Source organism: Rana temporaria, chromosome 1 (genome assembly GCF_905171775.1).
Source record: "Rana temporaria chromosome 1, aRanTem1.1, whole genome shotgun sequence".
NCBI lineage: Eukaryota > Metazoa > Chordata > Amphibia > Anura > Ranidae > Rana > Rana temporaria.
In genome coordinates, this window is record NC_053489.1 from 521,101,342 (window position 1) to 521,117,775 (window position 16,434).

A 16,434-nucleotide genomic window follows, 5' to 3' on the forward strand; every position below is an offset into this window, starting at 1 on the left:
CCGGTCTTCAGCCAGCCAGCTTCCCATTGCACATGTGTGAGCTGCTGTGCGCTTTGTGAATGGTCCTGCAGCCTTCTGGGACTTGTCACATGTCCCAGAAGGCTATGGGCAAAGGGATGGAGGCCAAACTTCTGGTAGGATCGCCTAGGCGGAATAATCACTCCCAAAAATTGTTTTTCCCAAATGTGATAGAGGAGGTGGGGGAGGAAGCAGAAAAGCGTAATATTCCCTTTTGGGGGAAGTTTCGGATTAAGATTCTCATACGGATAGTTAGTACTTTCCCCAATAAGCTTGCACAAACCTTCTAAAATGTAACCTTCTGTTCAATAACTTGATTGCATGTCAGTGAAATCAGGAGCATATCCTTATCTGATAATGGTCCAATTTTCTATCACTGGTTGGAGATTTTCAGAATGATAAAAAAAAAAATAATCTGTCCCTGCCCCAGTTTACAAGCATTTAAATTGCTTAGATTTTGGGTCCTACATCATTCAGCATGTGATTTTGTTTATGCTTTCAGGTCACCTAACAAGAATTGATAAGAATTTCTGGCAAGATTAACAGCTATTTTCTGTACTTGCTGAAAATGCTCTTAGCCTGAAAAAAAAAAAGAAAAAGTCTGCATAAAAATGCTGGTAATATATTAAATGTGTGTTGTTAGATTTAGGTTTTGCTCAATTTTTTTTACAATTATATAGCTGTTAACACAAAACGTCACATTCCTGATATGTGTCTGCTGTACTATGTACTTGTAATGTGTGCTGATCGCGCCCCGTGCCGGCCGGTAATTGAGGCTGCGGCTTTGCGGCATTCTGCAGCCCTAAGCTTCCCCAGGCGCCAGGTCACAATTTCTTGTCGCAATTGCGACCTGGCGCCCGGATTTTGTCGTGGCCTGATCTATGGTCACACTTAGACAGGATATGTTGTAGGACTGTAGACCATGTCCCCCTCTCCTCATTTCCATAACATAGGGTGGGCGGTATTCTATCGTTTACAGAGAGAATTGGGAATAAAGCTAACTGATAAGAGTATGGCAGAAGCAGAGAAACGAGAAAATTAATATTAACAGTGGTATATTTAACACACCAAAGGGTAAAAATAAGAAAAGTTCCTTGTACGGTACGGATTGAGTGACATGTTAAGGGGTTATAGGGTTGGAATAAGTGTTAAACAACTTTGCCGTTTGAGATTTTAGTATGTTAGGGTAAGGATAACCATTACTCATAGGCTAGAACCTAGAGGTCAAAAATGTAGTTTTATCTTGTGTCTGGCACTAAACGCTCTATGCAAGAACTACTCTGCCAAGTTCCTGGCTTCCGGGACATGCTTCAAATTGTAGCATCACAAACCCACATATCTGTATGATCATTTTTGAGCTAAAAAAATGTAGACTCAAGTGACGTAGTTTGCATTTTAATACATGAAATCAAACTCTTTGTAGTCCCATACTTAAATGAGTCATGGAGCTGTAGTGTGTGAGTAATGTTGAATCCTGTAAAATACTTTCTATGTGAACTCAGTGTTCTGCTTAATGCTACATGTCCAAAAACTGCAAGACTCCTGACTCTATCTGTAAATCACCCACTAAGGATTTGTGTACTTTTGGCAAACCCAGGAAAAATTTGTATTTTCAAGATTCTATTTACTTAAAGGATAAGTTCACTTAAAAAAAAAAAAAAATAGGCACATTTTTTTGCAGGTAAAAGAATGTACATTTAATTGTTTTTGTAGTAGGAACCAGTAAAGCATTGTACCAGCAATCAGCAGATTGCTGAGGCCATGCAGGTCTCCTGCACACTGTCCGTTTGTATCTGCTCATCCATACATCCCGTACGGGTAAGCAGATACTCCCTGACAGGAAGACTCAATGAACTACCACAGCGCTCCACAGGGTAGTGGTAGTTCATTGAGAACTACAACCCGACAGCCGCTAAGGTTGTAGGTCATTAAGACACACAGAGCTGTGTGTCTGAATGACATGGCCATGTGGGCAGAGACCTGCATAGTCGCACTGTTTTCAAACAGTGACAGCTAGTACAGGGAACCTCTCCCCGTACTGCAGCACTGGGAACATGTTACATTTTCCACCTTAAAATTGGGTGTAACATGTAGCATGTTCTCAAAAGTGAACTTATCCTTTAAACAACATTAAAGGCTAAGTTCACCTTTGGAACATGTAACATGTTCCACCCATTTTTAGGGTGGAACCTGAAGCATGTTCCAGCATCTCCCCACACCCACTGTCACTATTTCAAAACAGCGCAGCTATGTGGGTGGAACCAGACAGTTTCCTTTGAATAGACTACAAGTACTATAAGTACTGTCAGCCATTGCATCTGGCGGTTTGTAGATCTCAGTGTACTGCAAGGGCACTGGTGAGCGCTCTGATAGTTCATTGATCTTCTTGCTCTCAAGTAACTGCCTGCCCATATGGGGGGTATGGGCAGACAGCTATCCTGAGAGCCTGCAGGATCCTAGCATTGATTAGAAGACTGGAAGGCTACTGAATTACTGCTCAGAGAGGGAACAGGATGAACTGAGTTGCTGAGAAAGGGACTTTGATGTAGTAAATACGGGAATGTCAATAGCTGGCCATGGGTTGACTTAAAATTTGCACCATTGTTAGTGTTGTGTACTACGTTCTATATTTTGGTTTCATGTAAATACCTTAATTGCTGTGTCTTAAATCACCCTAAATTTAAAAATGGGTAGTAAATTGTGGCCACATTTACACATTAAAGATACAGGCTCTGCTTCCTGGTTGCTGACCCTATTATCTAACTGGAAGTCTACAAAACAAGCAGTCTGTTTTTTTCATTGGCTTAAAACATCCACACGTCTGTTATTAGCTAGATACCATGTGATCTTTGCCATTGGTTTAGGTCATTGGTGGCATTGGTAAGTATTTTGTCCTCATAATTGTGATGAAGATTTAATACATTTGTGTAACATATATTTGTTTAAAGTGTAAACAAGCTGTCTAATTATTTTATGAACAGTCTGTCAGCATCATAAAATAGAACTTATCGCAAAACTTTTTTTTTTTTTTCAATTTGAATAGAGTAATAGGGGGTTATAACCACTGTCAGTTTGTTTTGCCTTGTGGGTCCCATTGCATAGATTTCCCTCTACTCCCTGTCCCATATACAAAACAGGAAATGAGAGGAAATCTCTCCCTAGTGAGGGAATCCCTGGTTGTCGCTAAGGTCAACAGAACTAGTGTCCTCATGAAGATTTTTCCTCTATTCCTCTTCTGGGTGACAATAGAAAATATGGGATCGTCTTTCTATTTGACTCTCTGCAATAATGGTAAACATGTAAAAAGTGAATAATACTGCGCTAACCCAATGGTGAATCGTGGAAAGCTGCTACGTACAAATGTGTCAAAGATTGGTGGTAAAGGTAAATGGAAAATGTAGCGTTCAAAAGTTGAGTAAGCAATATTCAAATAATCAAATGTTGCTATACACATGAAGGTAAGTCACAAAGCGTGAAAACATAGCATGTAAATATAACTCATATATGGAAGATTATGGGACCAATCAATGTAGTGAACACATAAAGTCCAGTATAAAATAGTTGTTGCTCAGAAGTGAAGCACAGTGATATAGTGAACATGTGGAAACATCGAGGTGTTGTATCTTCAATCAAATTAATGGGGTATGTACTCTTACCAGAGATGGTGGACTCGCATGTCGATGATAACGAGTCAATCGACCAGAGAGAGCCAAGATGGGCAGTCTTCCACAACAATCATGGGAACCCAAACGTTTCCAGGAGTAGCTTCCAGGGGTCTCGTAGGTGAGTGTAAGGTTGAGAAATCAAGTTGAAACAGCCGGATGGAAGGGCCAAAAAAACTCTCATCGCGGAAGATGTAAAGAGAAAAAAGAAGGGCTCCGCCCGGGTTTCTCGGCAGAATTCAGCTCCGATCGAGTTTCTGGCTGAATTCTGCCGGTCATGTGTACGGGGTCTCACTGTGCTTCACTTCTGAGCAACAACTATTTTATACTGAACTTTATGTGTTCACTACATGGGTTGGTTCATTCATTTGGACATTTCTCATAATCTTCCATATTATATATGTTATGTTTTCACACTTTGTGACCTAACTTCATGTGTATAGTAACATTTGATTATTTGAATATCGCTTAATCAACTTTTTAGTGCTACATTTTCCATTTACCATAATGGTAAACATGAATAGAGAGAGTGAATTCCTGTAATAGGGGCACAGACAGCAATAAAAACTCACAGGTGTGCGAATTCCCTTTCCACTCTATCCAAAACTAAAGAAACGTTTTGCCTTTAGTTATACTTTAAGCTTGTGGTTTAAATGAACGTTGATGGTGTTGTCAAAATGATATTGGCAATGGCAATAAATAAATGGGTTTGTGCATGGACTAAATCCCTATTGTTCCACTACAAATGGGGCACATGCATCCATTAGTGACAGTGGAATTTACAAAGCAGTATTTGTGTAATTTACTAGAGAGCAGGATTTGTTGATGAAGTGAAGGTTTCTGGGCATAGGTGAAGACCTTGAGTTAAGAAGGTTAAAAGGTTGATGGGAGAGAGCTCCTTGTATATCCTGGCCTTGCTGAGAATCCTCCAAGCATCTGAAAACACATGAATAAAGAGCAGCCGGCAAATCATCTCTGACTAGCTAAAATCCATAAAAGAGAAACAAGGTTATGAAGCCGTGAAAGATAGAAAGCTCTGTCATTTTCACAAGAATAAATATTAATATTGTATGTTTTACGTATTTTCAAAGTTGTTTCCCAAGAATCCCCATTTATAGACTTGTAAACGTCCTTGGAGATGTTTACCAAAGAAGAATCTTGTGTATGTGTCTCTGATCATGTTTTCAAATGCCATGCGGTTGACATAGCTGCTTCTCTTTAAAAAAAAAACGGTTTCCGCTTTTGTTGATTTCGAGAAACAAGTTGTATTTACACTTGAGGACAAATCCAGAGGATACATGTCTCCCCTGCTCTGTGACTGCTCTATGGAAAAGATGTGTATACCTCGATGCATTCCAAGGGGACCGAGTTGTCCCGCAGATGTCTGCACACAGCCAACAAACTTTCCTTATCTGTAAGGGAAATAATGAGAAGTTTGATAGAAAAGTATACAGTTTCAATATCACGTTGTTATGCATTCAAGTTACATTATTATTTTGTGTTCATTTCAAAATACCCAGAAAAAAAAATATGTAGAAAAAAACAATAGAATAAATGTTGAAGAGAAGCATGCAGTTTCAATATCATGTTAGGCATTCAAGTTACATTATTATTTTGTGTTTACCCCAAAATACCCATATTAATAATAAAAAATATATATATATATATATATATATATATATATATATATATATATATATATATATATATATATATAGATAGATATATCTATAGATATAGAAAAAACAATAGTTGAAATGTTGAAGAGATTAAAGCTTTATTTCCTAGAACCCTACTCCAAAAATAAATAATTCCTTCCCCCTCCTAATAAAAAGGATAATTAAATGCTAAAAAAAACTAAAACATTAGATGGTTACCTTATCTTGGCCAATGAGCAAGCTACAAGTTTAGCAGAGAGAAATTTACCAATATTGTTCATATATGATCAAGCACAAGTCACACTGGAAGCTGGGGGAATTCCTCCCGCAGAGCTATTGTGTTCTCCCGACATGGGGCGGGGTGGGGGAAGCTGTCCCCACCGGGAGAACACAGTGATTATTGCTAGTGGCTATAACAGCCGTTGGCAATAATTGCATGTAAAATCCTGCAGGCTGGTTATACCCAAGATTATTGATCGATTAATTTGGGTACATTCAGCCTGCCCATACATGGTTTGGAGACTCAGCCAGTTCCTGTTGAACCAGCCAAGATTTTAACCATCTATAGCCGGCTTAAAGCAAAATTTCACTGCATTTATGCATCACAAACCAAAAACGCTTTTTAATTATGATCTAATATTTAAAGCAAACTCCCCTATGCATCCATGTCTCCATGCTTTATTTTGCTGAGAAATCATGTTGAAAAACACCCCCTTGCATTTCTGACAGTGGCCATCTTGAGTAAGGGTAGATGATTCATGTATCATTTACTTCTTGGAATCCATCTCCCATTAGCTCATGCATGCAAGCAGGGTTGTACTTAGCTGAGAAAACCCCTCCTCCCCTTCTCGAGACCCCTGGGATATATGACATAATTTTCCTAGGCATAGACACAGGAAGTAACTGAAGAAATGTAAAAAAAAAGTTTAAAACTGAGGCCCCGTACACACGGCCGAGAAACTCGACGAGCAAAACACATCGTTTTGCTCGTCGAGTTCCTTGTGAAGCCGCCGAGCATCTCGGCGAGCCAAGTTTCCCCGTTGACTAACGAGGAAATAGTGAACATGTTCTCTATTTGGCCCGACGAGATCCTCATCGGTTTCCTCGGCCGAAAGTGTATACACGGCCGGGTTTCTCGGCAGAATACAGCTCCGATCGAGTTTCTGGCTGAATTCTGCCGAGAAACTCGGTCGTGTGTACGGGGCCTGAGAGTTTCCACTTTAAGTCTTTTGTTATAGGCCTAAAAGAGAAGTATGTTTATGTTTTGGGATATTCATACTTACCTAGGTTGATGCAGCATCAGGCTGGTGCATCTGTCCCCCGCTGCCTCTGCACTGAGAACCGAGCCACCGAACATCGCTGATGGCTCGGTTCTCTCACCTCCCCGAGCGGAGAGCTGCTCACTGTCAGTCAGCATCTCTCCTGCTCTGTTATTCCATGCTCATTGGAGCGCTGAGCTATGGAGGGGCGGAGAACGGCCGTCTCAGCTTCTCACCAAGATGCTGAGACTGCCATCAGTCAAGGCAGCTGGCGGATCCAGACTTCCTAAGTCAGGATGACCCGATGCCTCGACTGATTGCAGTGATATCAGCGGAGAGCGGACTTCAAACGGGTCATAGGAGTACAAAACAAACTGCACTTCTGTGACCCTTAGGAGAAGCCCAGCCTAAAAAGCTCAGGCTGGACTTCTCCTTTAAAGAAGAATAAATGGGTAGTGGGAGGTGTGCTAATTATACTTAATTGGCTGAAGATGTTTTTGGCTTGAAATATCCTTACTTTAGCTAGTTTTGCAGGAAGATTATTTTTAAAAATTCCCTTTTAGGTTGATGGTGAACCTTTCCTAACAATTCTCTCCCATTGACATGTGGGGTTGATTTACTAAAGTCAAAAAGACTGTGCACTTTGCAAAGTGCAGTTGCACCCTACAAGTGCAGTTTCTTCAGAGATTAGTAAATGAGGTAAACCCTCACTTTGCAAAGAATACCCAACCACGTGCAAGGAGAATTTTTGCTTGCCCATGATTGGATGATGTAAGTCAGCAGAGCTTCTGCGCATTTACTAAGCTCTGGAGTAAACTGTTCTTATAGAGTGCAACTGCAAAGTGCACATTCTATTTGACTTTAGTAAATGCTTTAGTAAATGTAAAGCTTACATAGGGCTTGCCTTTTCTGGGAGTTGAACAGAGTGGCAGGGAAGTAAAATAAAGTTAAGCATATACTGCCGTAAAGGTCTAAATTATTTTAAACCCATTGCTTTACCTTAGGCAGAAACACAGATTCACTTTTAGCAACTTAAAGTGTAACTAAAGGCAAATGTTTTTTTTTGGGGGGGGGGGGGGGGTAGAGTAAAATATCCCCTGTCATAGTTTTTTGCCATTTGGGTCCCATAGGGGAGACTTCCCTCCACTTCCTGTTCCATAGTCAACACTGGAGGAAATCTCTCCAAAGTGAAGGAATCCCTGGTGGTCACCAGAATCAGCAGAACTAGCGTCCCCATTTGAAGATTTCTGATGTCGGCCCAAAATTTGGGATTTTCTTTTACTTTCACTTTCAATGATAATAGTAAACGGGACAAATAGAGAGTCTCCTTAATTGGGGCACAGGCAGCAATAAAAACTGACAGGTATTCTAATCCCTCTCCACTCTGTCCAAGGCTAAAAAAAAAAGTTTTGCCTTTAGTTATACTTTAAACAAGAATTTTAGATATGATTAGAACCAGATGGACTGATGACTGGTTACATTTTTAGGGAACTACACTGGCAGGATCTATTCACTGAAGTTTTTGACCCTTCCTGATGTATTTATTTTGCTTTAGCAGGAATGGTCTCAATGGAGGGTTAGGCCTCGTACACATGACCGTTTTTCTCGTCAAAAACCAGCAAGAAAACTGCTGGCAGAGCTTTCTTGCCGAGAAAACTATTCGTGTGTACGAGGCTTTCAGGTTTCTCATTGGGAAATCTGGGCAGAATCTCAAAGAGAGAAATAGAGATCTATTTTCTCCTCGAGATTCTTGTCGGCCTGTTTCCCGACGAGAAACACAAGAGTGTGTATACTTACCTGTCGCCGTGGAAACCTGCGCATGCTCGAAATGACTTTGACGCATGCGCGGTAGCTTCCAAGGCATAGGTAGGGTGAAGCAAGATGGCGGCGACGGAAATGTAATTAATCCATGAGATCAGACAGAAATGTATTACACAAGGAGTGGGAAGCACTATATAACATTCACGTGTAGGTATTACATAAAAAATATATATATAGACTGATGGTAAGGTGATTTGCAAGATTACAAGAAACCATTGCAAAACAGTGCCTGGGATTCATCAATTCTCACAAATAAACCCGTTAGGAATTTATGAAAACAACACTTGTCTGGGACTGGGTATTACAACTATTTTTAACTGCTTCTGAGCCACAGACATGAGGTGATCAGAATTACTTTACAAATCTGAAGCCCAAAAGGTACCTACTTAAGGTGTAAAGCCTCATACACACGCATGTTTTTCTTGGCCAGAAACAGCAAGAAAACTGCTGGCAGAGCTTTTTTGCCGAGTAAACCGTGCGTGTGTACGAGGCTTTGAGGTTTCTCGTCGAGATTTCTCGCCGCCATCTTGCCTAGACGAGAAAAATTGAGAACCTGCTCTCTATTTTCTCGTCGGAATTCTCGGCAGTGTTTTCCTGATGAGAAACCCGAGCGTGTATACTTACCTGCTCCATGGAAACCCGCACATGCTCGAAATGACTTTGACGCATGCGCGGTAGCTTCCAAGGCATAGGTAGGGTGAAGCAAGATGGCGGCGACGGCATCGAATGTGACGAGCGCATGCTCGTCATACGCGATGACGTCACCACGTTCTTGCCTTTCAAGAGAACCGCGGATTCTTTTGAAAGGTCAGTGTGTACACTCGGGTGGCAAGAGATTCTTGCCAAGAATCTCGTTGGGAAAAACAATGTTTTTTTCCTGACGAGATTCTTGCCCGTGTGTACGAGGCCTCAGACTCCTAATGACTACAGAAGATGGATGACAGGCTATAGCTTGTGCTTTGTTTGGAATTTTACATTTAGCCAACATCCATGGGATTGGTATATTGGTGTTGTCTAAGTATTTATTGTATCGATAGTAGTAAACACAAAAAGTAAAAAAAAATGGGTAATATGTCCTGTGTCATAAGTTGGACAGGAGGACCTCGCTGTGGTTTTGCATAGCATAAATGCACAGATTTAAATGCCCGGTAATGGTACAAAGAGGCCAGCCGCAAAAATGTTTTCATTAAGTGTTTACCTACTTAGACACTGATTTGTCATGTCTACTGCTTTGTATGAGCGTAGATTTAAAATGAGTAGTATCATTGTATGAACATCATCTCCTGACCACAGATGAGTTTAATGTAGAGGAACTGTAAAGCCTGGAGTGGTTACAGTCAAGCATGTTTAATCTCTGCTTTGCTATTTTAGTTAATTTCTGTTTCATAGTAGGTCTGATCATGGGAAACATAAATAGGAACAAAAAACAGACTAAAGTAATTTGGAAAGAAAATTAAAGAAAACACAACGAACCATGGTCAAGTTTTCTGTTGTTCTTCTGTGCTCCTGTTACATCATCAGTCACAGTTTAAATCTAACATTATTTTCACTACACCCCAAAAGAAAACAGGGGAAAGATGGCAAAGCCAATTTTTTTTTAAATTTGCTACTACTAATACGTCCAAAGATGCGCTTTTTATGCCCGATGCATGCTTGTGTAAGGTATGGCAAAGACAGAGAATTGTAATGGGCCAAACTTTTCTGCAGAGTTGTGGTGTAGTGTTTGCACCAATACCATTTGTTACGAAGTTATCATACCAAGGTAATAGACTCCCCAGTTTGGATAATAATCTTCAAAGGGTTTATTTACCAAACATCTGATTTATAAAGGGGTCCATCAATTTTTCCTTTTTACAGATACATAGGGCCACATTCACAAAAAATTGCGGCCGTGTAACGTAACCCGCTTACGACGGCCATACTTTAACATGGCTTGACTAAAGTTAAGCCATGTTAAAGCAGGTGTAAATTTGCAATGGGAAAAAATTACTAGCAACGACGTAACGACGGGAAAAAACTTAGTGGATCGCCGTAAATCCTCATTTGCATACCCGACGCTGGAATACGACGCAAACTCCCCCCAGTGGCGGCCGAAGTATTGCATCCTAAGATCTGACGGTGTAAGTCAATTACACCTGTCGGATCTTAGGGCTATCTATGCGGAACTGATTCTATGGATCAGCCGCATAGATACGACAGGAGATACGACGGTGTATCAGGAGATACGCCGTCGTATCTCCTCTATGAATCTGGCCCAAGGTTTCTCTTGACAGCTGTTTGTATGGTCATATGGTTAATGGTGCTTTTTTACTTTCTGGAAGTGGCTTACTCAGTGAGACGGGTTACATTGTATACATGCAACGAAGAAACATAACTCCCCTTCTTATCAACAGCACATACTTTCCTGTCACTGTTTAGTGGTTGACGACTTTCTCCCTACTCCCATTTGTAGGTACTGAGCCAATTACCAAGGCATTGGACAGAGTACAGATTCAGCTTAATGAATGGTTATAGGTTGTGTTAGGAGCGAGATTACAATCAAGGCTAATTTCGGACAGACCTTAGAATAAATAGGTACTTTTTTGCAGGACTATCTACAGTACCTGGGTGTGATTCAGTTGTATAACAATTTTATGTTTACCCCCACTCTCTTCGTATCGTCATTACAAGTAAACATGGTGCTGCTTTAACTTAAGCAGACCTATGAGGAAGAAAGTGCTCAAGGGTCTGTCTGGTCTTTTAAGATGCTGAATTGGCTCTTAGGAGAAACATGTGCATAATAAATGACAGGAGTGCCTTGAGGAAGCATTAGATACACTTTGTACCATTTTCCTTTCCTTCATAAAAAGTCTTAACTTCCTGATGACATGAGCTGAAATAACTACCTGCTTTAACCCTTTTGCTGCCACCATAAATATTACGGTGTGGCAGTGTTGGTATGTAAACACATATGTCCTTTATTTTTTTTCAGAGCAGGCTTTGAGCCTTTATATATATATATCTATATCTATATCTATATATATATATATATATATATATATATATATATATATATATATATATATATATATATATATATATATATATATATATATATATATATTATACACATAGTAAATATCTATATGATTTGGGTGTAAACCTGTCCAATTACTTCTATAGTCCAGGAACTGTGCAAATCCCCCACTTTGGGTGAATTATTAAAACTGGAGCACTCTGAATCTGGTGCAGCTGTGCAGTTGCTCCAGAGCTTAGTAAATAAGCAGAAGCTCTGCTGACTTCCGTCATCCTATCATGTGCAAGCAAAAATGCATTTTTTTTCCTTGCATGTGATTGGGTACTCTGAAAAGTGAAACCTGACCTCATTTACTAAGCTCTTGAGCAACTTCACTTGCAGAGAGCAAAGTGCAGTCTATTTCCCTTTAGTAAATCAACTCCTATGAGAATATTGGACGAACAATCATTTTTTTTTTTTTTTGTTGCATGCTCGTCTCATATCGAAAATGAAGAGGTTACTCAACTTACAAAAATTCTCGTACGACAAAATACAATTTCGAAAGCGATGTAATGTATTTTATTGTATGTTTATTGTATTTTGGATGAAAATCTGGTATCATTCCAGTAAATTTTTCGTGTTTGTCCCTTCGGATAATTTCAGATGAACTGTCGTGATTGGCTGTCAGAAGCTGCGTACTAACGATCAGGTTATTGCACTATCGCTTCGAAAACAGCATTTATCATACAATTTTCTGATCGTGTGTACTAGGCTTTAGGTTCTTTGTTATTGTTAATCGTGTGATACATAGCATAGCATGCGTGCATTAACTGCCTGTCTGCAGTATATGATCACACAATGCATATATTTTGTTAAGATTGGAAGGAAATGCAACTTCTCACAAATAGGAATGGCCTTAATTTGATCAAAACGTGTCTGAACCAGACAAAATTTGATCCATCTATGGCTAGCTTTAATAATCGTATACTTACATTTTCAAAGGAACTCTGTCATGTAAAAATCAAGAAGACTGTTATTGCAGAACTCTCCTTTTGAGAATTCTAGTTCGCTGGCTGTCCTGCTGAAGCTTTGGCTTCAATGCCTTCTAAGTCACTGACCAGAAACGGGTATAGAGATTAAAAATTCAGACACACCTCTGACATACATTGATTTACAGCATTTACAGCATGCTTGTGCTGAGTCTATAGCCTCGTACACACGGCCGAGGAACTCGACGTGCCAAACACATCGAGTTCCTCGGCCAGTTCAGCACTGAAGCCGCCGAGGAGCTCGGCGGGACGAGAGCTCCCATAGAACAACGAGGAAATAGAGAACATGTTCTCTATTTCCTCGTCGAGCTCCTCGTCGGCTTCCTCGGCTGAAAGTGTACACACGACCAGTTTCCTCGGCAGAATTCAGCCAGAAACTCGGTCGGAAGCTGAATTCTGCCGAGGAAACTGGTCGTGTGTACGGGGCCTCTGACTCAAATGTACTTGGGCACAGCTTGACAACTAGAATTTTCTTCAGGAAGCCAGCAATGGCAACCCCCATTCTTACCTTGTGACAGTGTTACTTTAATTTAGGTTAAAGGTAAATATAGCCAAAAGGATATGATTCAGTGCGTACATTGCCTGTTTTTTGGGATGCTCTTAAACAGATTTATTGGTGCACACAATTTTCTCAGGATGTTGTACGATTTTTTTCCTGTTATTTATGGACCATGGAATATTTGTAATCCAATTACTGTACAATTTATGTATACAACAATAAACATGTCTACATGAAATAAAACCATCTAATTCTGTGCTCCTCTCCAGCTTCTTGCACAGCGGTGGCCATTTGATCAGTCTTCAGTTGGAGCAGGTCTTTGCAAGATCTTTCCGTTCGTTCAGAAGGCTTCAGTTGGAATCACAGTGCTCAACCTGTGTGCTCTGAGTGTGGACAGGTACGATTATATTACTACTTTTCATCTTGACCCTAACTGACCTTTTTCCCCTTTCAGGGAGTTATTGACCTCTGTCCTACAGAAAACCTTGGTAGACTGTGCCTATCACCTGGTCATGTAATCTCTCAAAGCCCAATTCCATGTCAGTGTTTTATTGTCCCCCTGGAAGGCTTAAAAAAAAGCAGCTCAGACGGCAATACTCACTTTCAGTCCAAAACGGGTCCCGGTGCCTCTTTTTCATCAGAAGTATGCCTCCAGTCCTTTAGCATCATTCAAACCGAAAGACTGGGGAAAGTCTTCATGGACCCCCACCTTGCAAAGGGAACCCTGCACTTATAGGGTATTGATGCAGAGAGCGACACTAATTTCATAACATCAATGCCACTTTCTGAATCATCCAAGACCGCCCACCACAGGGAGAAAGCTGGTACTGCTCATAAATTAATACTGGATGTGACATGCCTTATTAGGTCCCTAATTAGTCATCTACTTTTATTGTCACTGTATGTCTTTACTTGGTTTCTAGATTCTAAACTAAACCTGTCAAGAAAAATATGGGAGCTACTCTTCTGTCCTCTATCTGAAAATACTTGTTGCCCAGCATTGTCTGGTCCTATTGCTTCTCAATCAGTGACCTGGAACATAGAAGAAACCCAACCTCACCTGCAACAAATGTGAAGCAAAAGAAATCCATAAATGAGCCTGTGTTCTTTGTTTCTATACTTCTTCAGGGTTGATGACTCCACAAATATTTGAGCCAAAGCATCAACACGGCAGTTAGGCAATCTGTGCAGCACTAATTATGCAAAAACACAACCACATATAAACCAAATAATAAGATATGAAGTAAGTCTTTTATATGAATCCAGCACTCTTGCCTTCTTTGCACACTCATACATAGGGGGTCTTTCCGATTATTGCAGACACCTTTTTTTCTTTCAGATGACCTCTCCAGCTCTTTCTCTCTCCTCTCCTCCTTCACTCAGCTATATATAAAGAAAACAAACTAAATAGTGCCTTATCCTTATGTTTTGCTTTATTTAAACACTCCCACATACAAACAGCACTTACATTGTTTAGGTGGTCACAAACACCAAGATGCAATCACCTGTATGATTTAGGTCTGGTTCACACCTATGCCCAGAGGCGATTAAATTCGCATGTGCTGCGCTATATAAGTTTTCATTCATTCATTCATTCATTCATTCATATGCATTTTCTTAGTCCGTTTTCAGTTTTGCAGAAACATTTAACTTGGTTTCCTATGGGTCACTTTCGCATATGTGCATATTATGGAAAGGGCCAGGGACTTTTTTCTGGTTTTTGGTTCCATAGACTTTAACCTCCTTAGTACCGCACGCCGTCAAATGACGGTGGGCGGTATCCCCTGTTGTTCTGACAGGACGTCATATGACGTCCTGTCATTAGAAGCTGCTAGGGGGCGCGCGCGCGCGCCGCACCCGTCGCGTTACTGGGAACACTGTGTGCGCGCCCCGGCGGCCGCGATGGCCGCCGGGCACCCGCGATTGCCCAGTAACTGAGCGGGGACGTGGAGCTCTGTGTGTAAACACAGAGCTCCACGTCCTGTCAGGGAGGGAGGAGACCGATCTGTGTCTCTTGTACATAGGGACACAGATCGGTCACCTCCCCCAGTCACCCCCCTTCCCCCACAGTTAGAACACTGATCAGGCTACACATTTAACCCCTTCCCCGCCCCCTAGTGGTTAACCCCTTCCCTGCCAGTCACATTTATACAGTAATCAATGCATATTTATAGCACTGTTCACTGTATAAATGTGAATGGTCCCAAAAATGTATCAAAAAATGTCCGATGTGTCCGCTATAATGTCGCAGTCCCGAAAAAAAAACGCAGATCGTCGCCATTCCTAGTACAAAATAAATTTTAAAAAAATCATAAATATGTCCCCCTATTTTGTAGGCAATATAACAAACCAGTCACTATACGGTTAATGCAATTTTTTTTTTTTTTAACAAAAATATGTAGAAGAATACGTATCGGCCTAAACGGAGATAAAAAAAAAAAAAAAAATGGGATATTTATTATAGCAAAAAGTAAAAACTATTGTGTTTTTTTTTAAAATTGTCGCTCTTTTTTTGTTTATAGCCCAAAAACTAAAAACCGCACAGGCGATCAAATACCACCAAAAGAAAGCTCTATTTGTGGGAACAAAAAGGACGTCAATTTTGTTTGGGAGCCATGTCGCACGACCGCGCAATTGTCAGTTAAATTGACGCAGTGCCGGAAGCTAAAATTTAGTCTGGGCAGGAAGGGGGTGTATGTGCACAGTAGGCAAGTGGTTAATTGATCAAAAACTTGTATTGAAAAATGCAAAATGCACCTGGAATATGCAATCTGCAACCTACATAGGTGTGAACCAGGCCTAAAAGAACTCTAATGTGCATGTAACAGCAGTCACAAAGCTCTGAAACCAGTATTTCATGATTACCTGAACGTGATGGCGTCACCCAGTAAGCCCCACTCCTACATGTTTCGTCACTGGGTCACATGACTTCCCTCTGATTAACACATTTATATAAGAGTGTGGTTGGTGCTAGCATCTTAACATTACAGATTGTGGAATTTGATCATAGCAGCTCACAAGGGACACTATATTAGTCAATCAATCTGTATTTTCAGAAGAAGGGGCCAGCAAAAGGGTTGTACAAGGAAACAAAAAATCTTTTGTTTTGTTTGTTCACAGCGATTTTGTAAACACGAACTTAGCAAGTCACAAAGATATTTTCTTTTACAGTTTAAATAATTTTTGTTGGACTACAATGCTCTGCATTGGCAGGCCATAAGTTTAGCAAAAGTTTGTAGATCAGCAAGGAATTTTTCCAGAGAGTTGCAATATTCAGTTTGGCCCATCACTGGCCTATCGGCTCTATAAACACTGACTACGTTTCCTCCTGTAGTTAGTTATATGTGACATCCTTTGTTGGCTGATGACTTCAAAGCAGAGCTCTCCCCACCTTGCACGGAATTGGCAGAATATTAGCAAGGATCTCTTACCGTTTATTGGCATGCACAGCACACTGGGTGATTTCCCCCACA

At 40.6% G+C, this 16,434-nt stretch overlaps 1 protein-coding gene across 2 annotated transcripts in view; it reads left to right on the forward strand.

Moving 5' to 3' along the window:
• EDNRA (endothelin receptor type A) overlaps positions 1 to 16,434 on the forward strand; it is a 91,754-nt gene that overhangs the window by 41,081 nt on the left and 34,239 nt on the right. For both annotated transcript variants that reach the window (XM_040331787.1, XM_040331795.1), the window contains exon 3: positions 13,231 to 13,358. In XM_040331787.1, coding sequence (XP_040187721.1) covers positions 13,231 to 13,358 — 128 coding nt within the window. The remainder of the gene's footprint in view (positions 1 to 13,230; positions 13,359 to 16,434) is intronic.